The sequence below is a fragment of the Bos mutus genome, chromosome 24, assembly GCF_027580195.1.
Source record: "Bos mutus isolate GX-2022 chromosome 24, NWIPB_WYAK_1.1, whole genome shotgun sequence".
Classification (NCBI taxonomy): domain Eukaryota; kingdom Metazoa; phylum Chordata; class Mammalia; order Artiodactyla; family Bovidae; genus Bos; species Bos mutus.
The window spans coordinates 10,292,221-10,316,676 of NC_091640.1; the positions used below are offsets into that span (position 1 = coordinate 10,292,221).

The 24,456-nt window shown below is 34.8% G+C and overlaps 1 protein-coding gene across 1 annotated transcript in view; it reads left to right on the forward strand.

Annotated features, from left to right (window-relative positions):
* CDH19 (cadherin 19) overlaps window positions 1-24,456 on the forward strand; it is an 82,722-nt gene that overhangs the window by 19,214 nt on the left and 39,052 nt on the right. Inside the window, exons 2-5 of the mRNA XM_005904574.3 lie at window positions 8,472-8,772; window positions 12,048-12,342; window positions 20,204-20,323; window positions 23,200-23,364. Of these exons, the coding sequence (XP_005904636.2) occupies window positions 8,578-8,772; window positions 12,048-12,342; window positions 20,204-20,323; window positions 23,200-23,364 (775 nt within the window). The 5' untranslated portion in view covers window positions 8,472-8,577. The remainder of the gene's footprint in view (window positions 1-8,471; window positions 8,773-12,047; window positions 12,343-20,203; window positions 20,324-23,199; window positions 23,365-24,456) is intronic.

Below are 24,456 nucleotides of genomic sequence, written 5' to 3' on the forward strand. Positions count from 1 at the left end.
TCATTCAGGTTTAATGGATATTATGCTTTGATAGCTTTAGGTTGTATCAGAGGAGAAAAATGCCACAGATATTTCTAAACTTCAACTTAAACAGGTTTCTCTTTCTCCTATCATCGTAACTATCATAATAAATTCTGTGTATTATTTTTATTTTCCTAGACTTAGTTTAGAAAGCCAATTTATGAGAATAATTTATAATGTATCATCTTATAATTTTGAAACATTTGGTAGCATATGGTCCCTTAATTTGAACTTCAATTCTTTATACATTTTTTCCTACATAATTCGTTTATATTTGCCTCTAAGTGGACAAATTTAAAAAATTTTTTGAGATATAAAGTGGTAAAGAAAATAGCTGTTAGATTATAGATTAAACTAGCTTTTAAATATATACTAAATTTGGACAAATTATCTTCATCATGTCCATGTATGTGCTCAGTTGTGTCTGATCCTTCGTGACCCTGTGGACTGTAGTCTACCAGGGTCCTGTGTCCATGGAATTTTCCAGGCAAGAATATTGGAGAAGGTTGCCATTTCCTTCTCTAGGAAATATTCCCAATGAAGAGATCAAACCAGAGTCTTTTGTGTCTCCTGCACTGCAGGTGAATTCTTTACCTTTGAGCCATCTGGTATGCCCATTTAGTGGTTGCCCAATTTTTAATTTCATTAACTTATTACGGAGTTCTGTATATTTTCATCAACTGCTGGTACTAAAATATTTAATACTTTCTGAGCATCATATTGATTTTACAAATATAAAATAAATCATTGTTATTTTTATCATTGAAAATATGTTTTAAATACAGTTGAAAATGCAGCACAAATACTCATTAACCAATTTTAAGAATATTAACTATCAGGAGGACCAAAAATGATCAGTTCTTGACCAGAAAAACGACAACTAGCAAAATTAGCAATATTTTTATTTATCACCTAATAACCAATTCATATTAAATATTACAGATTCATAAAAATGTAAGGATAAGAATGTGTTTATACAAATCAAGGTCTAGACAATGACCTCACTTTACACTTGTTCTTGTGTCTTAAACATCTTCTAATCTAGCACAATATCTTCTTTTAAAACCCCACACTTTTTTTGTCAAACTACTAACATGTTGAAGCCTCCCCAGTCCCATCCCTCTACATTGTCACAGAACACACAGGCTTTGGGTTCCCTGCCTCATATAACAAATTCCCACTGGAACTTTACATACGGTAATGCACATGTTTCAGTGCAAAAGGACAGACTTTTGGACACAGTGGGGTAAGGGGAGAGTGGAGATCTTCCCCACCCAGGGATTGAACCCGGGTCTCCTGTATTGCTCGTTTATTCTTTACTGTCTGAGCCAGCAGGGAAGCCCTAATGCATATGTTTGAGTGCAAAAGAACAGACTTCTGGATGCAATGGTCGGGAGGAAAAGGTAGGAAGATTTGAGAGAGTAGCATTGAAATCAGATTTTTTTAGCAGCAGTAATAAGATCCCTTGGAGAAGGAAATGGCAGCCCACTCCAGCATTCTTGCCTGGAAAATCCCATGGACCGCGGAGCCTGGTAGGCTACAGTCCATAGGGTAGCAAAGAGTCGGACACGACTGAGCGGCTTCAGTTTCACTTTCACTTTCAGTGAGGGATAACTGACAGAACAAACCACACATATTCAAATTGATGTGGGTTTCTTTGGCATATTTATACTTCTGTGAGACCATCATCACAGTCAAGATAATAAAGCCATCACTTCTCGATTTTCTCTTACGCTATGCTAAGTCACTTCAGTCGTGTCCGACTCTGTGTGACCCCATAGACAGCAGCCACCAGGCTCCCCCGTCCCTGGGATTCTCCAGGCAAGAACACTGGAGTAGGTTGCCATTTCCTTCTCCAATGCATGAAAGTGAGAAGTGAAAGTGAAGTCGCTCAGTCGTGTCCGACTCTTCGCGACCCCATGGACTGCAGCCCACCAGGCTCCGCCATCCATGGGATTCTCCAGGCAAAAGTACTGGAGTGGGGTCCCATTGCCTTCTCTGGATTTTCTCTTAAGACCCTTGGTATTCCCTGCTTCTTCTTCTCCTCCAGCTCCATGATCTCTCAAGAACTTACCTGTTTTCTGTCATTGTAATAGGTTTGAATTTTCTAGAATTATATACAGATGGAAACATACAATCTGAATTATCTTTTGTCAAGCTTCTTTCATTCAGCATAACTATTGGGGATATTACTTTGTGCATCAATAGTTCATTTATTTTTACTACTGAGCACGATTACACCCCGTGGATGTACCACGCTTAATACATTGAATTGTTGCTAGGCATTTGATTTGTAGTCATTTGGGCTATTTTAAATAAATCTGCTTTAAACATTCTGATAAATATCTTTGCATGGACGTGTAATTTTATTCATCTGGAGCAAATATCTGAGAATAGAATTGCTGGCTCATATGGCTGGTGTATATTTAAGTTTTTAACTTAAAAACCTGTTTTCTACACCGGTTGTGCCAGCTTCCATTCTCACCAGCAGTGCATGAAAACTATATCCCATTTGGTACTGCAATCTATAGTCTTAATTATTTTATGTTGATTGACTGTGCTTTTAATTTTCAGGGATTTTTATTGTTCAATTCACATTTCAATAGAGGAGGTCAGTGTTAACTACTCCACAATTATAACTATTTACTTCTTAGTTCTATTGATATTTGCTTCATGTATTCCAAAGCTCTGATATTAAATTCACTTATGTTCGGGAATGTTAGGCCTATTTGATAAATTTCCTTTTATAATCTTTATAAATGCTCTTGTTATGTCAGATGATATACTTCTTATCTTGAGGTCTTGTTTCTGAGATACTGATACATCATTTCAGCTAACATGATTATTATTTTACGGTACATTTTTCTCCTCCTTGTCCTTACAACCTATCTGTGTATTTATAATTACATGATTTGTTTAGTAGTTTGTTGGGTTAAGTTTTTAAATTCCAAACTGACAAACACTGCATGTTATTTGTAGTGTTTTATTAATCTCATTTTACTGCAGTGACTTATTTGGTTGAATTTGCTATACAATCTTGAGTTTACTTCTTCTCCTGCAGTCTCCTGTTTATTATTGCACTAATAAAAATTTCTAGAATCTTACTTTCCCTTTCTTCGTCACATGATACGGCATTTTGTTTATTTTTAGTGATTGCTCTGGTGAATTTGGTGTGCATCCATCATTTCTCACAGCAGCCTACGTGAGCAATTGCTACATCACTTTATCTATAATGCAAGAAGTTGAATAATAGATAGTGTAATTTCCCACATCCCTTTATTTTCATCATTATCAGCATTGATTTTATTCTACATGTTATATACCCTGTAATATTGTTATTAATTTATAAATAGTAGATATTTTAAAGTATCAATAAAAATACAAAATAGCCTTTTATATTTACTATACATATTTAATATTTCCTTCTAATTCGTTATTTTATGTTGGTCCACATGTCCTTCATTCTGAAGAGTTTCCAGTTAATAGTTTTACAGTGCAGTTGTGCTGTTGATTAATTCTAATGTGTTTTATATTACCTTGATTTTGAAGGATATATAATTATAGGTTGAAGGATTTTCTCTCAGAACTTTATATGTGTCACTCTCTTTTCATCAGTTATTTCTGATGAGCATTTAATGGACATTCTCATTGTTTCCCTTTTTATCCTAACATTTTATTTTTAGTAATTTTACAATAACATGATTTTTCTCTTACTTGTTTGTTGAGTGTCTTTTTAAATGTGATATTGTTCTGCACATTTGAAAAACCATTGGTTATTATTATTTTCTCTCCTTTCTCTTTTGGACTCCAATGATATAGATGTTATACTACTTGAAATTGTTCCATAGTTATTGAAATTCTCTTTATTGTTAAAAATCATTTTTTCTGCTGCTGCTATTATCTCTCTACTTTAATTTGAATAATTTAAAAAATAATATTTAAAATCAATGGTATTTTCTTTTATATGTTTGATCTTTTGATATAACCATTTTGATTTTAAATATTACATCATTCAGTTCTAGGAGTTTCTTTTTTTTTTCGTTCTTTGTTGTGTTTCTTTATGTGATCACTAAAATATTTGATTTAGACAGTTATCATCAATAACTGGCAAAACTTTAAAAGGAAGAGTGATGAGGAAATTCATAATAAATGATTCAAGTGCCAGTACATGAAGCTAATAATGAAACTTAGGAACAAGAACACATCAAGACTGGAAATAAAATATGACAAAAGTAAGAACTGTTTGCCTTCAGATATGAAGCAATATGAAATGTAGAGTATCAGTTATGAGTATTGTTGACAAATATGTAAAATTGCATCTAATCAAGATTCTACTAATTTAAAGTAAATAAAGAAGCACATTAAACCACACTGTGGGGATGCAGTCAGAAAAATCCATAATGTGCGAAAATCCATAAGATCAATAACTTTTCTCAACACATAAATGGAAAGAAAAGTTAAATTTAGAGTGATGAGTCTTGTGGATTAACTGAGATGTAACAAATGTCTCAACAAACTACATGGTGTGGAAATAGCTGAATCTTGACTCAAATATGTTTAAATAATTTTACTTTGAGTATTGTTTGAATATTTGATTGTATTGAAGACATTCTTAATTTTTAGTAGTCAATTTTGATTTTTAAAAAGGGTACATACATACACACACACACACACACACACACACACACACATATATATATATATGCCATGTGTGTCCAAGTTTGCTTGTGTGTGTAATGAATCATTAAAATGATAGACATTTCAAATTGTTTTTAATATCAGGAAATAGGTGTGTATACAGATTAAGCAAGACTGATCATGTCTTGATAATTTTGAACCTAAATGATGGTGTTTGTTATACTATTCTATGCTTAAATGTATGAAGATATCATAATATAAAGTTAACTATGATGGTATTTACCTGACATTTTATTTTTTTATTTATTTATTTTTTACTTTACAATATTGTATTGGTTTTGCCATACATCAACATGCGTCCACCACGGGTGTACACGTGTTCCCCATCCTGAACCCCCCCCACCTCCCGCCCCATACCATCCCTCTGGGTCATCCAAGTACACCAGCCCCAAGCTTCCTGTATCCTGCATCGAACCTGGACTGGCGATTTGTTTTTTATATGATATTATACATGTTTTAATGCCATTCTCCCAAATCATCCCCCCCTCCCTCTCCCACAGAGTCCAAAAGACTGTTCTATACATCTGTGTCTCTTTTGCTGTCTCACATACAGGGTTGTTGTTACCATCTTTCTAAATTCCATATATATGCGTTACTATACTGTATTGGTGTTTTTCTTTCTGGCTTACTTCACTCTGTATAATAAGCTCCAGTTTCATCCACCTCATTGTAATACATATCACTGCTAGTGATAGTTTTCCAAATTTATACAAAATATCTTTTCATAAAGAAAACTGTACTTGTTCCAAATGTTTTCATTTTTCATTGCTATCAGAAATATGCATTTTATCCATTTCTAAGCAACAGACATAATTAAAATTTCAAATATTGAACATAAGGGTAAAATTAATCTTTAATTTTTACCTCAGGTGAATTTTTTTCTTGATTTTCATTAAGTAAACAACAAAGAATATATCTTCTTGAAGGAATTAGAGAGGAACCATGGAATTCCCATTAACAACAGTATGTTCTTTATAATTAGCTTTTTTTAACACTCTTACTAACAGGAGTCAAAGACCTAAGAAATCTGTCAGGGACAATCACAGATATGTGGAGAAAATTCAAACAAGGTCATATGAAAAACTCCTAACTCAAAAAGATTTTATGACTTTTCTGTTGATTAGGCACTGTTAAATCTGACAAAACTATTTTTCTTCCTTGAAAGTGAAAGTGAAAGTGAAGTCGCTCAGTCATGTCCAGATTTGTGTGACCCCGTGGACTGTAGCCTACCAGACTCCTTTCTCCATGGGATTCTCCAGGCAACAATACTGGAGTTGGTTGCCATTTCCTTCTTCAGGGATTTTTCTTCCTTAATCCCAAACAAGAGACTGGTTCCAAATAGGAAAAGGAGTACGTCAAGGCTGTATATTGTCACCCTGCTTATTTAACTTCTATGCAGAGTACATCATGAGGAATGCTGGGCTGGAAGAAGCACAAGCTGGAATCAAGATTGCTGGGAGAAATATCAATAACCTCAGATATGCAGATGACACCACCCTTATGGCAGAAAGTGAAGAGGAACTAAAAAGCCTCTTGATGAAAGTGAAAGAGGAGAGTGAAAAGGTTGGCTTAAAGCTCAACATTCAGAAAACGAAGATCATGGCATCTGGTCCCATCACTTTATGGGAAGTAGATGGGGAAACAGTGGAAACAGTGTCAGACTTTATTTTTGGGGGCTCCAAAATCACTGCAGATGGTGACTCCAGCTATGAAATTAAAAGACATTTACTCCTTGGAAGGAAAGTTATGACCAACCTAGACAGCATATTCAAAAGCAGAGACATTACTTTGCCAACAAAGGTTCGTCTAGTCAAGGCTATGGTTTTTCCAGTGGACATGTATGGATGTGAAAGTTGGACTGTGAAGAAAGCTGAATGCCGAAGAATTGATGCTTTTGAACTGTTGTGCTGGAGAAGACTCTTGAAAGTCCCTTGGACTGCAAGGAGATCCAACCAGTCCATTCTGAAGGAGATCAGCCCTGGGATTTCTTTGAAAGGAATGATGCTAAAGCTGAAACTCCAGTACTTTGGCCACCTTATGTGAAGAGTTGACTCATTGGAAAAGACCCTGATGCTGGGAGGGATTGGGGGCAGGAGGAAAAGGGAATGATAGAGAATGAGACGGCTGGATGGCATCACTGACTCGATGGACATGAGTCTGAGTGAACTCCGGGAGTTGGTGATGGACACGGAGGCCTGGCATGCTGTGATTCATGGGGTCGCAAAGAGTTGGACACGACTGAGTGACTGAACTGAACTGAACTGAACTGAATCCCATACAAATCCAATTTGGTTATATGGAGACTATATAAATATGGGAAATGCAAAGTTATTCTGTTTCATTTAAAGCTGGGAATTACCAGTCATGTCCTGGAGAGTTGGTATGAACAGTGTCAGGTAAACGGAAAGTTCTAAATGGAAAAGTCTCTAGCTTGTTTGTGTGTCTTAATTTTTTTTATTCATTTTTTTAAATTTATTTATTTTAGTTGGAGGCTAATTACTTTACAATATTTATTGGTTTTTGCCATATAGTGACATGAATCAGCCATGAGTGTACACGTGTTCCCCATCCTGAACCTCCTCCTACCTCCCTCCCCATTCCATCCCTCTGGGTCATCCCAATGCCCCCCGCCCTGAGCTCCCTGTCTCATGCATCGAACCTGGACTGGTGATCTGTTTCACATATGATAATATACATGTTTCAATGCTATTCTCTCAAATCATCCCACCCTCACCTTCTATTTAAATACTGAAAGATAGCTTTCATCTCCATTTTACTTATTATAAACATTCAGCCATGTTACCCAAGCACTGTAATTTGTATTTTATTTTCTATAAATGGTTTTGTTTCTTTGTTAAGATGAAAAACATTTCTTTGGTATATATTTGCAATATAAAAATATCTTAGAGTTTCTATTCACAAAGTATTTGATAACATCAATATTATGAATCAGTATAAAATTTTAAGTCCCCCAGGTCTTAAGCTGAATTTTCTCTCTTTTTTTCTATTTAATTAGCTATGTAAAGTATCATAATTTGAGAAACTGAATGAAAAAACATTTCTATTGAAAAAGAGAAATGTCACATTTCACCTGGTTTGATAGTTGATTTAATGGAGTTTGAGTTTTACTGAAATAGAAAAAAGTAAGCGAGTTAAACTTTTAAAAATTTATCAGTGCCGGTTATCTGTCAAGGAGATTGGTAGGGCAACTTTTCCACCTTCAGGCAGATTTATGACAATAACTAAGCAGAAATTTGTAATTGTTCCATTCAAATTATTTCTACAAAATATGATTAACTAGCTTACCCGGAAAATAAATGCATATTTTGTCCCATTTTTACAGATGCAAAAGTTTTATCCTGCCTTCAATAATTCTGTGAGAAAGTGTTTGTTTTGGTTTTAGGTGATTCAGGACAATTTATTTATTTATTTACTTATTTTAATTGGAGGCTAATTACTTTACAATATTGTAGTTGTTTTTGCCCTACATTGATATGAATCAGCCATGGGTATATACGTGTTCCCCATCCTGAACCCCCTTCCCACCTCCCTCCCCATCCCATCCCTCAGGGTCATCCCATCGCACCAGCCCTGAGCGCCCTGCCTCATGCATCGAACCTGGACTGGCGATCCATTTCACATATGATAATATACAGGCTTCAAAACTATTCTCTCACATCATCCCACCCTCACTTTCTCCCACAGAGTGTTATTTTTTACATGTCAAAATATTGTTTTATTCTGTTCTCTAGGAATATGGAAGATACGTAAGAGTTGAAAATATTACAAGAGAGCTTAAGAGTTTTGTTTGCAGCACACTAGTTCCCCTGAAGAGTACCAGTTGGAATCCAGAGCAAAATGAATTGTTGGTTATTGCTGCCTTTTATGTTGGGAATTCCTCTCCTATGGCCATGCATTATAGCAGCAGAAAACTCTAAAACAGAGGAGGTGAGGCACCCAGCGGGATCTCATTTGAGAATCAGGCGTGGCTGGATGTGGAACCAGTTTTTTGTACCAGAGGAAATGAATAAGACCAGACATCACATTGGCCAGGTACTGATTTTCTGAAAGTGCTACTGGAAATAACCTTGTAAATGTAATCGAATGAGTTGAGGAGGCTTCAGTATTTGATGAATTTTTCATTTTCTCAGTGGAACTATTACAAAGGCTCAAACAACAGCATAACTGATTGTTTCATATTTGCAAACACCTGAAATATTCTCAAAACTTGAAGAAGAAGGAAAGCTCTGCCTTTCAAATTTCACTTTGGTCTCTCATGTGAAAATGCAGCATTTATCAACATCTGGAAATCTGATGGTGTTATTTTTGGTAATGGATCAAAGCAACAGTAATGTTTACCAACAGTATTTAGCCGAATTTTCCATTATGCTAAGTGGGTGTTGATTTACCGCTCATTAATTTTTAATGAAATAGATTAATACCAAATCCTTTTACAGTCATGTAGCTTCAAGAACCTACACACTTCATTTGATTAGTGAAGTTGAAGTAAAATGAATAATTATTTCACTTCTCTCTATAAAAATATTTTAAGAAAATGTCCTTAATGACACAAAACATTTCCTATTCATGTTTTCAGTTTTTATTCTTATTTGATTTTCTTTAAACAGAGGTAATTATAATATCATGTCCTTCTTCTCTGTAAGGCTCTTTCTCTGGATGAATGAACTCAAATAAGTTTAACCGCTAATTAACTAGCACTAAAATTTAATTGGGCCCAAAGGGTGAAGCACTCAAAATTCATTAACTCCCTCCTTCTAGCCCTTTCAGGAGAACTTCTGTGTTAGTGTTTTGTCTGGATTCCGCATGAGTTCATCTAGCCCATCAGCCAAATATATGAGTACATTCAACCAATGACCTCGGTTAGGATTTTAGGCCAATTTCAGTCATTGGTGTGTGTGTGTGTGTGTATCTGGTGTAAGTAATATTTCTCATGCCGTTTTTGACTTTTAGTGGTAAGGCTCTAAGGGAAGTACAACAGTGCGATCAGAATGAGGACTAGTGATGTGATTAATTCACATTTTCTTGTTTCTTTTTTTGCTTCTGCTCACTACAGATAACTTTTATTTCCTCCTTTCATATAGCATTTAGCTTTGTTTTTCATTCTGTAAAAATATTTATGAAAGTATTCTAACAGATATCTTTCCTCTAAACAACCTCATTGGGCTTAAACAGCATACAGGTAACTATTTAAAAGAGAGTAATAGTGAATATTTACATGTTGTAGTGACAGAGCTGGTAAAAAGACAATGTAGCTGATATGTCCAAAATCACTTTGTTTTTGATCAATTTGTTAAAAGGAGTTAAAATTTGGAAGCACAATTAAGTAAAGATTTCATCATATTGATTTGCCAAATTGATAGTAAATACATAATTGAAAAAATGGTTTTGAATGGAAATATAGAAAATGTATAATCATGAAATTGAAATGTGTTTAACATGCATTTTGTGACATAAATAGGAAGATGTTGAAATTGTGGTTTTTTAAATTAAATCTGAATCCTAAAAAGATCAAGCTCACTGATCTATGACAATTAAACTGAATATACTAGAAATGCATTTATTCATAACTAAATCTGACTTTCCTTCATCCTGATATTCAAAGTATATTGAAATGATATTGGAAACCAGGGGCTGTGATTCTTCTCACTTCTAATACTTATTTTAGAAAATACATTTGTTTCCTTAATTTCTTATCATTAGGGCATGTGGACTTCACTTTTATGAATAATAAAGGACTTTAAAATTTAAAAGCTGTAATTGTTTTTTCATTATTTCCAATTTGTTTCTTTTATTGTAAAACAATGATTCAAGACAGCATTATAATATTAAATTGTTCATTTTGATATCTTGAGATATTCTCCCCACATAGAAAAATGTATTAATTAGTCCAGAATAATGACACATTGTACCTTGAGCTGTCAGAAAAATTATGAAATTAAGCTTGTGTCTATTGGTTAACCATATAAATTTTCAGAGAAGCTCTTACTTTGAAGAAGGGCATATTCATAAATAGTGCTCCCCAGCTGGCACAGTGGTAAAGAACCCCCCTGACAATGCAGGAGATGTGAGTTCGATCCCTGGGTCAGGAAGATCCCCTGGAGGAGGAAATAGCAAACCACACCAGTATACTTGCCTGGAAAATTCCATATACAGAGGAGAACATGCACACACCAGTATTCTTGCCTGGAATAAGATAGACAGAGGAACCTGGTGGGCTATATTCCATGAGGTCACAAGGAGTCGTACATGACTGAGCACACACACACATTCATAAATTGAAATATGAATAAAGAATCAAGAAAACCATGGATTCACGATAATTAGGAGGTTCCTGTCTAATGCTTCTTCTCTTAATGTAAAATAAGTTAGATATGAAAAATCATGTAGTATTATCTATATAATAACCCTTTTTAATATATAAAATTCAAAATTCCATTAACACTATGATGAATAAGCTATTTAGTGAGAGCCAGAAAATAAGTATATTTGAGAATTAAGTGGACTATATTGGAAAGAAAGAATTAGATCTAATCTGGCTTAAATTTGAGGACTAAAAGATCATGTTACATAGTGATTTGTAAGAGGGGAGGGGCTGTGTAGGCGAGGGTCTGGGGTCAAACAGGGCTTTGGTCCAAATCATAATTCGACACCCAAACCATACAACTCTGTGGAAGTTTTTATATTTTTAAATCTCACTTCTCTTCTCTATTCAAAGCATTTATTAAATCAACAATATGTATTTCACAATATTAGTATGAGGATTAATTGAAAAAACTAATATAAAGCAATTTTCAGATTTTATGGATGATTGAGATTATTATCATAGTCTCAACATGCTCCCTAATTTTCTTACTAATATTTCCATGTCTTCTATGTGTTTTTAGCCTAGAGATAGAACATCACTATTTAAATTTATGTAAGTCATTATCTCTTTAACTGTCTCTAGATCCCGATCTAATATAAATATTTGAGATTATGGTTTTAATGACTAAAAATGTAATCATCTGAGTAAACATGAACCGACTGTGTTGTGCATAATGTATAAAAGAGACTTTGTTTTTCAATCATTATAGTTTCTAATTGGAATCATCTATTTAGACTAATAAAATTTGTATACTGCTTTACAGTGAAATTTCTTGGTGATAGATTTTAATCTTAAATTTAACATTTCACCTCATTTAATACAATATGGGAATTATATGAAGTTATTAGTTTGGAGAATAATTAACAAACATGAAAATGAAACAGTTAAAATATATCTATTTTAACATATCTAGATAGTAAATTATCTCTCTTTGCACTTGCAGCTAAGATCTGATTTAGACAATGGAAACAACTCTTTCCAGTACAAGCTTTTGGGAGTTGGAGCTGAAAGTCTTTTTGTTATTGATGAAAGAACAGGTGACATTTATGCTGTACAGAAGCTTGATAGAGAGGAACGGTCCCTCTACACTCTCAGAGCCCAGGTAATCGACACCACTACTGGAAGGGCTGTGGAACCTGAGTCTGAGTTTGTCATCAGAGTGTCGGATATCAATGACAATGAACCAAAATTCCTAGATGAACCTTATGAGGCCATTGTACCAGAGATGTCTCCAGAAGGTATTGCATATTAATTTACATCAAAGATGTACCTGTTAACAATGAAAACAGATTTAAAATTTCAAGCATATGTTTTGAACATGAATTATTTAAAGTTCTACCTGGGTACTTCCTTCTGCAAATCTGTTAAGTAAAATACTTGAAAAATTTGACTATACAGTAACATTTTATAAGCAATGATACTATTTATTATTAGGTAATTTGTCTTGTTAAAATATAATTTCAGTCTTCAATAAAGAATGGTTAAACATGTTTCAGTGATACATGAAATTCTTTAACTTGTTCACTTATTACTTTCTTCAATATAAGAATTTACTTTCCAAAATAAACTATATTTTTGAATCTCAAAAAAACATATAAGATCATCTCCATTTAAAAATAGGAGAAACCATTTTATAAGACAAAAAAATCTATATTTCATCCAAACAAGGGATCATGAAAACGAAAAACAAAACAGTTGAAGATCTTTGTGTAGCCTCATCCATTTTTAATTTCTTTTTCAAACCCAATATCACTTTAATAAATACTTTAAGTATAAATACTTGTAAAGGAAAATGCTTTCCATGAGATATAATAATTGACTGCCTTGGAAATCAGACTTGTTTCCAAATGGGGAAAATTATCATACAATCATACAAAATTTATCCACTCTTTCTTTGTCAGAAAATTGTAACAAAACAACAAATAGTATATAAATTTTACTTCATAAAATGTATTTAATTGTGATAAACTTGAATTTATGTGTGATTCAATAAAGATGATTTTTAAAATTATGCTAAGGTGCTTTAAAACTGCCTTATCTGAACATTAGATTCATTATCCAGCATGTCTAAAAATGTAAATTCCATATATACTTTCCTGATTCTTCACTCTTTAACAACTAGCAATTTAAAGACCCATTTCTACATGTATTCAGAACATAGATTTTTAACACCAGCATAAACAAATTTAGCTGTGTAATATATATCAAGGCCAATTATCCTTAGATATAAATGATGAATTAATATTGTTCTGTCTGATCACTAGGCAGTGATATATTTCTTTTTCTCCTTCCATCCTTCTCATCCTCCTCCTCCTTTTCCTCCTAGCTCTTTTCTTTTCCTTCTTCAGCAAACATATGTTATAGATCAAACATGTTCTAGGAATTTTTTGTGAGACTAGGGATTTGATTGTAAAGGAAACATATGAAATAATTGCTAGTTAACAGAGCTTATATTTTAATGATAGCGTACAAACTGTAAGCAACTATTTTAAAGAAGCCAGGTAATATTTGACCTTATATGCTATTAAACTGTTAAGTATGAGCAAAATACGATGATGGCTAATTGACTGGACAAAGTGGGGTCATTTAGGAGGTAATATTTAAAGACAGTGATCCAAAGAGGCCAGCCATGCCATGTTCTGGGAAAAAAATTCCCATGGCACAGTGAGGAGAGCTGCAGAGGGCATGGCAATGGATAAGATCTCCTTGGTGAAGAATGTAGGTAGGGAAAAGGAAAAGATACAGGGTGACCGAACTGCTAGATATAAAGGAGTTGACTGGTGAAGGAGAATCAGTGGAATTAGACAGTCATGTAAGAAAAGAAAGACATGAGAAGCGATATTGCAAAAGAAGAGATCCTCCAGCTGCATGGAAGCTGCTGTGAGGTTGAATAAAATCAACAGAGAAGAGTGATTTTTTTTCAAGCATTTGAACACATTTACATGTAAGTTTACATACACAAAATAAGTTTTTGCAAGACGATATGTCTGATAAAGTGGGCAAAGTCAAATATCATCTTAAGTTTTATTTTCATAAAGTCCTTTGCAAAGACTACCTTTAAGATTAAGAGGCTGTTCAGAACACAAAGTTGATTTAAATTTTCCATATTGGAGAAAATCTCTAAAGGATAATATAGGAAAACAACATCAACTATTAATGTAATGGATAGAATGCAGACTTACTATATTACATATTTTATTGTTATAAACTGTGCTTCCCAGGTGGCAGAGTGGTAAAGAACCTTCCTGCCAATGCTGGGGACATAAGAGACACAGGTTATTATATTACATGCTACGTTGTAAATTTATTAAAGGAAGAAGTAAACTGAGAAATTGCTCTTATTAAAATCTAAGAAAATGATATTTTATAATTATACTTTCTTCGCATAACAGGATAGATAAAAATCAATTTAAGAGTGCTTTAGACTTCACGAGTCCAATCATTGGCTCTTTGCATTTGCAAATAGTTTGGTCATCTGTGATCAAGCTGTGATGACAACTCAGAAATTCAGTGACCTTTAGCTCTTTCAGTCACCAAGTGAAGGCTTTCCCTCGCTCTGGTATACATTCCTTGCTAATTGAACTTTAAGAAGTTATTCAATTTAATTTTTTAAGAGTTGCCACAAATTACCCAATTCTAATGACAGGATGGTGTCATAAGATGGAAGAATAGGAATTAAGGGTGAGAGAATTCAGTGTACACATATACAGGTTTTGGGTTATTGCTCCTTCCCTTAGCACAAAATTTTCATGATCATTCTGCATTGTCACAGTGGTTCTAAGCAGGGTGATCAGCTCTCCAGTTCTACCGAGGACCACCCTACTCAAACCTACATATATATTTACAACTTGTACTAGAAGCATTTGTCATTGATTTTTAATTTTTGAAAAAATATTAATTCTTGCATTACAATAAGCCAGAGTGAATTTTGTAGACATCTGTTGTTTTACTTCCAGTTTCTTTCATAATGTGTGAGACACATGGGCCGTGAATGCAGTTCTTTTTAAGACATGATTAAATCTGAATGGGGGCTATATGATAAAATACAGTTAATCTGAGAAACTGATCAAATGATGCAAATGTGGATGAAGGGTATCCTGATATACTTCAGGTTAAAATAGTCTGCACAAGATATCTTTCATTAATGTACATATAGATCATTTATTCTTTAGAAATATATTTATTTCTAATATAATTTAATTTTTGACCTATTAATGTTGTAGAGTCAACCTTATCAGTTTTAGTGAGAGTACATTAAAATGATCAATAGAATAAATAGAGGCTAAACAGGTTAGATTATATATAATGACATATACCATGCTTCATACACTGATTGACTAATACAAATTAAAGATGATACTCAACCACCAAGTGTCTGTTATCTATCTTTACTGGTATTATAAGGAAAGGGACACTTGAAACAATCATTGATTGTTTCCATGAAAGACACATCATTGGCCTCGTGGTGATTTTGTCAACATTCTATGTACTGTATAACATTCCTAACTGCAAGCTCTTCATGACCCAGAAAACCACGATGGTGTGATCACTCAACTAGAGCCAGACATCCTGGAATACAAAGTCAAGTGGGCCTTAGGAAGCATCACTAGTAACAAAGCTAGTGGAGGTGATGGAATTCCAGTTGAGCTATTTCAAAACCTAAAAGATGATGCTGTGAAAGCACTGCACTCAATAAGCCAGCAAATCTGGAAAATGTACCAGTGGCCACAGGACTGGAAAATGTCAGTTTTCACTCCAATCCCAAAGAAAGGTAATGCCAAAGAATGTTCAAACCACTACACAATTGCACTCATCTCATTCGCTAGCAAAGTAATACTCAAAATTCTCCAAGCCAGGATACAACAGAATGTGAGCCAGGAGCTTCCAGATGTTCAAGCTGGATTTAGAAAAGGCAGTGGAACCAGAGATCAAATTGCCAACATCTGCTGGATCATCAAAAAAGCAAGAGAGTTCCAGAAAAACATCTGCTTTTGCTTTATTGACTACAGCAAAACGTCTGACTGTGTGAATCACAACAAACTGTGGAAAATTCTTCAGGAGATGGGAATGCCAGACCACCTCACCTGCCTCCTGAGAAATCTGTATGCAGGTCAAGAAGCAACAGTTAGAACTGGACATGAAACAACAGACTGGTTCCAAATAGGGAAAGGAGTACGTCAAGGCTGTATATTTTTCCCCTGCTTATTTAAATTATATGCAGAGTACATCATGCAAAATACTGGGCTGGATGAAGCACAAGCTAGAATCAGGATTGCCAGGAGAAATACCAATAACCTCATATATGCAGATGATACCAGCCTTATGGCAGAAAGTGAAGAAGAACTAAAGAGCCTCTTGCTGAAAGTGAAAGAGGAGGGTGAAAAGTTGGCTTAAAACTTAACATTCAGAAAACTAAGATCATGGCATGCAGTCCCATCGGGGAAACAATGGAAACAGTAACAAACTGTATTTTGGGGGGCTCCAAAATCACTGCAGGGTGACAATATACAGCCTTGACGAACTCCTTTTCCTATTTGGAACCAGTCTGTTGTTCCATGTCCAGTTCTAACTGTTGCTTCCTGACCTGCATACAAATTTCTCAAGAGGCAGATCAGGTGGTCTGGTATTCCCATCTCTTTCAGAATTTTCCACAGTTTATTGTGATCCACACAGTCAAAGGCTTTGGCATAGTCAATAAAGCAGAAATAGATATTTTTCTGGAACTCTCTTGCTTTTTCCATGATCCAGAGGATGTTGGCAATCTGCTCTCTGGTTCCTCTGCCTTTTCTAAAACCAGCTTGAACATCTGGAATTTCACGGTTCATGTATTGCTGAAGCCTGGCTTGGAGAATTTTGAACATTACTTTACTAGCATGTGAGATGAGTGCAATTGTGCAGTAGTTTGAGCATTCTTTGGCATTGCCTTTCTTTGGGATTGGAATGAAGACTGACCTTTTCCAGTCCTGTGGCCACTGCTGAGTTTTCCAAATTTGCTGGCATATTGAGTGCAGCACTTTCACAGCATCATCTTTCAGGATTTGAAATAGCTCAACTGGAATTCCATCACCTCCACTAGCTTTGTTCGTAGTGATGCTTTCTAAGGCCCACTTGACTTCACATTCCAGGATGTCTGGCTCTAGGTGAGTGATCACACCATCGTGATTATCTTGGTCGTGAAGATCTTTTTTGTACAATTCTTCTGTGTATTCTTGCCACCTCTTCTTAATATCTTCTGCTTCTGTTAAATATCTTCTGCTTCTGCTTCTGTTAAAAAGCCTCTTGATGAAAGTGAAAGTGGAGAGTGAAAAAGTTGGCTTAAAGCTCAACATTCAGAAAATGAAGATCATGGCATCTGGTCCCATCACTTTATGGGAAGTAGATGGGGAAACTGTGGAAACAGTGTCAGACTTTATTTTTGGGGGCTCCAAAATCACTGCAGATGGTGACTGCAGCCATGAAATTAAAAGACCCTTACTCCTTGGAAGGAAAGCTATGACCAATCTAGGTAGCATATTAAAAAGCAGAGACATTATTTTGCCAACAAAGGTCCATTTAGTCAAGGCTATGGTTTTTCCAGTAGTCATGTATGGATGTGAGAGTTGGACTGTAAAGAAAGCTGAGTGCTGAAGAATTGATGCTTTTGAACTGTGGTGTTGGAGAAGACTCTTGAGAGTCCCTTGGACTGCAAGGAGATCCAACCAGTCCATTCTGAAGGAGATCAGCCCTGGGATTTCTTTGGAAGGAATGATGCTAAAACTGAAACTCCAGTAGTTTGGCCACCTCATGCGAAGAGTTGACTCATTGGAAAAGACTCTGATGCTGGGAGGGATTGGGGGCAGGAGGAAAAGGGGATGACAGAGGATGAGATGGCTGTATGGCATCACTGACTCAATGGACGTGAGTTTGAGTGAACTCTGGGAGTTGGTGATGGACAGGGAGGCCTGGTGTGCTGCGATTCATGGGGTTGCAAAGAGTCGGACATGACTGAGCAACTGAAATGAACTGAAAATCACTGCAGATGGTGATTGCAGCCATGAAATTAAAAGACGCTTGCTCCTTGGAAGAAAAGTTATGACCAACCTAGACAGCATATTAAAAAGCAGAGACATCACTTTGCCAGCAAAGATCTGTCAAGTCAAAGCTATGGTTTTTCCAGCAGTCATGTATGGATGTACGAGTTGGACTATAAAGAAAGCTGAGTGCCGAAGAATTGATACTTTTGAACTGTGATTTTGGAGAAGAGTCTTGAAAGTCCCTTGGACAGCAAGGAGATCCAACCAGCCAATTCTAAAGGAAATCAGTCTTGAATATTCATTGGAAGGACTGATGCTGAAGCTGAAGCTCCAGTACTTTCGGCACCTGATGGGAAGTATGAACTCTTTGTAAAAGACCCTAATGCTGGGGAAGATTGAGGGCAGGAGGAGAAGGGGACAACAGAGGATGAGACAGTTGGATGGTATCATCGACGCGATGGGCATAAGTTTGAGTAGGCTCTGGGAGTTGGTGATGGACAGGAAAGCCTGGCGAGGTGCAGTCCATTGGGTCTCAAGAGTCGGACACGACTGAGTGACTGAACTGAACTTTGAGTCAATGTACAATTTCTCTTATACGTGACAATTCCTCACAGAAAACATAAATGTACAAAATATTATCAAATATTTTGTATTTCTTAGTTGCTTCAATGGGAGAAAGCAATGGCACTCCACTCCAGTACTTTTGCCTGGAGAATTCCATGGACAGAGGAGCCTGGTAGGCTGTAGTCCATGGGGTCGGTAAGAGTCGGACACAACTGAGCGACTTCGCTTTCACTTTTCACTTTCATGCATTGGAGAAGGAAATGGCAACCCACTCCAATGTTCTTGCCTGGAGAATCCCAGGGATGGCGGAGCCTGGTAGGCTGCTGTCTATGGGGTCACACAGATCGGACATGACTGAAGCGACTTAGCAGCAGCAGCAGCAGCAATTGCTTCATTGCTTATTTATTATTACTGTTTATGTTACTTTACTATTTTTGAAGATTTCTACAGTTTTAAAATTACTGATTAAGAATGTATACAGGCTTACTTCTCTCCACTGACTTTTTTAGAAAAAACCTTTAGAAAATATTTAAAGGTTTTAAAGTTAATTAATCTGTATTTAATGAAATGTTATGTCAATAAAACTGAAACAGGAGAAAAGAAAGACAGAAACTGAAGAAAATAAAATCAGATAGTTAAAGTGATGTTAGAATTGATCATTCCTAAAGTCCTTCTAAGTTTTATAGCTGATATTTACAAATTATGAGTAAGAGTAAAGCAAGACTTTATGAAATTTATTTTAGAAGTTCTGCCTCAAATTTGTATCATCTTAATTTATTTTACATTTATTATTTTCATGGTAAAAACACAGAACATAGAGCTACAAAAATTTGTATTTTCAACCAGACTCATAATGCTAGATTCCATATTTACATAAAAATCATTAGAAAGCACAATTAAATAAAGATATTTAATTTAACCATTGATTTTAAACATACAAGTATTTATTTCCCATGAATTTTATTGATTGTTACTAAATTAGATTAAGAATGGTTACCTTATCAAGCTGGTAGATTTTTATATTGCACTTTAAAAGAAAATTCATTAAAGTAGGCATTTTGTTAAGGGGAATGATGTTAGCCAAATAATTCTGCTTATTTTCAGCTTGACACTAGGTCAAGATTATTTTAATAACATTTATTAATATTTTTAGATTCTATAATTTTTTGAAGAACTGGTTACAATATGGTTTTTGAAGAAAAACTGCTTTTAAATCTCCCTTTGATTACCCCACTAATGGAGTATTATTTGAATAATCCTTAATTATATATTTTATTAGGTTATTTAATATGTAGGTTGCATTAGATCTACACATTTAGAATTCTATATTGTATTTGGGAATAAGGGCTATTTTTTATAAGGTTATATTTTCTTGTCTAAACAAAAGTATATTTGTTTGTTTCATAATTCAGAAAAAGGAGGGCAGGTCTTTCTTGCTAAAGAAAGAATCTTAGAGAACTAGGATCCATTTTTCAAAAAGATCAGAGTCTTAATTTCTTGTGATTATTTATGTTCTCTTCAGGAACATTAGTAATCCAGGTGACAGCAAGTGATGCTGATGATCCTTCAAGTGGCAATAATGCTCGTCTCGTGTACAGCTTACTACAAGGCCAACCATATTTCTCCATTGAACCAACAACAGGTATTCCTGGATGAAATAACGTGCAATTCAACATGATTCTAAGTTGGCAAACATCAGAACAAAAATTCCCTGCCTACAAATGTGTTGTAAAGTGGACCAAATGTTTCCATAAACAAGGAGGTTGTAATGTAATCTTAAGCATTTAATTATTTTTATTTTTTAGCTGATTTTTCTAAGGTTGGGAGATTAGATTTTTCACATCCATACCACAAATGATTTGTGTATGGGCTATAAAGCATACCTAAGGATTATTACATTTTAAAAATATGGGAAAGAGACATTTACAAACAATTGACAAAAAAGTTGATACAAAGATAGCCTGCAAGCATATTAAAATTGTGCAAGCTTACTAGTCATCATGGAAATGCAAATTAAAATCACAGAGTTCCACCTGACCTGTACACCCAACCAGAGTGAGGTTAATCCTGAGTTTATGGCTGGCTGTGGGAACTTAAAAATAATAACTCTGTATTTTATGTACTTTTGATTTACATGAATATAGCATTTGATTTTTCTACCCTTGCTTCTTCAATTTCTGTTAATCAATTGAATACTTTATAAAATAAATAAAACAAAAATTTCTCTATATCTATTGAACATATAAGAATTAAATAACATTGGTCATTTAACAAGTATGATTTCTTTGGTCACTGCAAAGATTAAATACACATAAAGGAGCTTATAGTCTTTAAAGATGAAAAAAAGAAATACCTAACTAACCACCCCAAAAATGTGGCAAGTACCAAAAGGAGTAAAATTCTATAGTTGTTAATGAGACAAGTATTATATCCATCTCGATGACATGAAAAGCTTTAAGCAATTAAAGCATGTGTTGGGTCTTTAAGCATTTTTTATTGATTCATTCATTTAGCAAATACTAAATGTCTCAGCTTTTATCAATCAGGTCTCTTGTGAGAATCAGATTTTGAAAAGTATGATTTGAGTGACTATATTCTTAATTCTCCCAGAATAATACCTAGTTTTTATTATCCTGAATGTACAAGTTAAAGTTATTTTAATACATGCAATGAATAGATGCCTTAAGACATTAGGTTTTCATTCTTTTACATGATCTTGGTTGAGAAGGGTCGAATATGTAAGAGGTGTTGTGTTTACAATATACTGTGTTTACAGCAGTACAACATTGCAATATTTAAAAAAAACAATAATTTAAAGGAAGCAACAGGAATTCTTGTCTCTTGGAATTTAAATATAAATTTTAAACATTGGCATATTAATAAATACATGCATTCAGTTTGTGTATATCATGAAGTAAAATAAACAAGGTTCAATAGAAGAAAGTAAGCACTATTTCATATTGTCTGGCAAGGCAGAATGCACTGAAAACAGGATGCTGAGCTGAGCCTGCGATCAAAGTGAGGAGAGGAAGGCATTCCAGGTTATAGGAAGAATGTACAGGAAATCCCTGAGAAGGGAAACTGTTGAAGCTCTTAGACTACCCAGGCACCAGGGTGAGAAAACAGAAGAGGAGGAAAGCAGAAAGTGGGTTATCTGTGGAGGAGACGTGTGCTGGGTGGCACTCGATCTTCTTGGCCATTTCGAGCCTTGTCTTTCCCTCCTACTCCTCTCTGGCTTCTTAAATATTATATATTGAACAAATCTGCTAAAGCAATTAATTTCATTAGCAGAGGAGCAGTAGAGTGAGCAGCAAGACAATTGAAAGCCAAAACACAGAAGAGGTAAGTTTTGGAGTGTGTAAGAGGATCTAGGAATATATTTAAATTTGTTCATTTTGAAGGTGAGAAGAAAAGAAAAGGAAGTAGGCAGGGTTAGTTGAAGCCTCCACACATGGGAAGTGAAGGTCTTTGTGTTCCTCTCAGTCTCTACACCTTTGGATATATAATTCAGAAGGCCTAATACTATTCACCTTTGCTAATAGCAAACACGATTCTCTGTTGAGTCACATCTAGGGAAGACTGTAGGAGAATCTGTTTCATATATTCTATGGTTTCCATATTGATTACATATCAGATCAGATCAGTCGCTTAGTCGTGTCCGACTCTTTGCGACCCCATGAATCACAGCATGCCAGGCCTCCCTGTCCATATACTAGAATATAATGGTGAAACACCAGTCCACAGTTAAAATATCATGAGAGTGTGGTCCAATTTATCCTTCTTTTATTTTTGTTCAGGTATCACAGTTTTTAATAAATACCTTTGCCCAGACGTTGTTGACAATTAGCCATTCCCTTTCTTATATTTGTATTATGTGTTCCCCAATCTTTAGGATTGCATTTCACCCTCCTATGTACCATCTTAAGTTTCTCCTAGGTTTCCTCAATGATGAATAACTTTTTATTGAATAATTTTATAGAAAGTGGACACTTAACACAACAATTTCATGGTCCAGTGTGGGTTTGAATATCTCTGTTGGTGGATTATGAGTAACTGTGAATCAAAAATCAGCCCTTCTTCACATGTTATGACTCAAAATAGATTTTAACATCACAGGTGCACAGTATTTTTTGCATAAATTTAGCATTTTAATTTACACATGTATCTATAGTAAATCAACTCCTTCCAAGTTTAGGGGAACAGATAATTGTAGCACCCTAGTATCAGGTCAGAAAAGAAAGCAGAAAAATAAGACTTTCTTCTTCTCTCCCTGTGGTTTATCTTAACATAGTATTTTATTAAGGATATACTACTATTAGTATTGTGATGACTAAACTCTAGGCAGAGTTGGTGAATAGTTTATTTTCTTATTTTAATCTCCAGGGCAGCATCTGGCATGTTGTAATGATTCAAAATGTGTCAAACAAATGATCTTATGTTCAAATTCTTAAGAAATTAACTAGGGAGAAGCCATGGTTAATTATGAAATACTAATTGTATTTTGTTACATTTTTAAAGGAAAAATAAGAATATCTTCTAAAATGGATAGAGAACTGCAAGATGAGTACTGGGTGATTATTCAAGCCAAAGACATGATTGGTCTGCCTGGAGCACTGTCTGGAACAACAAGTGTATTAATCAAACTTTCTGATGTCAATGACAATAAACCCATATTTAAAGACAGTAAGTAAGAAGTACCCTAACAAATGATTTTTGAAAGTATGGGAAATAGCACAGACTAAGTCTTGGGAAACAGCACAGACTAAGTCTTGATTTGGCAATGTATTAAAACATCTGCTTTCAGATTTGGGATAGTGTCACTCTCTCCTCAAGAGTAATTTGTTGGCAATTTTTAATTTGTGCAATCGAATAAATGATTCTTTTAACTTCCCCACAATGACAGATACATGGTAGCACACTTAAACTCTTGCTTCCTGAAAACAGCGAAATATTACCAATTTTAAAGTGACATTTCTCCTGCTTAAAAATAGAGAAAGATCTCACAAGGCAGTCTATGTAGTGACTCACTATGTGCTTCTAAGGAAATCAAGAATCCCTTTAAAGACAAATTATATTGAATGTGCTCCTTTTTTTAATTTTAAGATTTATTCTTTAGGATGTTATCATTCCTGATGATTTTTTACATTTCAGCATAAATTACAAATGATATATGAGTGACTAATTTTAATAAGTTTTTTGCAAGTTACTTCTGAAAAGTAAAGAAAGGAAGCTTATTTATTTTTATTTGTGTCAATATATTTCAAATATAACTGCCATTATATAAAAAGAATAGAATCATCTGATGCCTGCATGGTTTTTCACAACCAACCAACTATTGCAGCTCCATCATTTGTTTCTTTTAAAATTATTTTATTGATGTATATTTTGGGCTTCCCTGGTGGCTCAGATAGTAGAGAATCCGCTTGCAATGCAGGAGACCTGAAATCAATCCCTGACTTAGGAAAATCCCCTGGAGAAGGGAATGGCTACCCACTCCAGTATTCTGGCCTAGAGAATTAACATGGACAGAGGAGCCTGAGTTGGACACAACTTAGTGACTTTCATTTTCATAACTGATTTACAAAGTTGTGTTAATATCTACTATACAGCAAAGTGGTTCAGTTATGCACATATATACATTCTTCTTCATATTCTTTTCCTTTATTATTTATCACAGGGTATTGGGTATAGTTTCCCGTGCTCTACAGTAGGACTCGTTTATCCATTCTCTGTATAATAGTTTTCACATGTTAGTTCTGAACTTCTAATCCATCC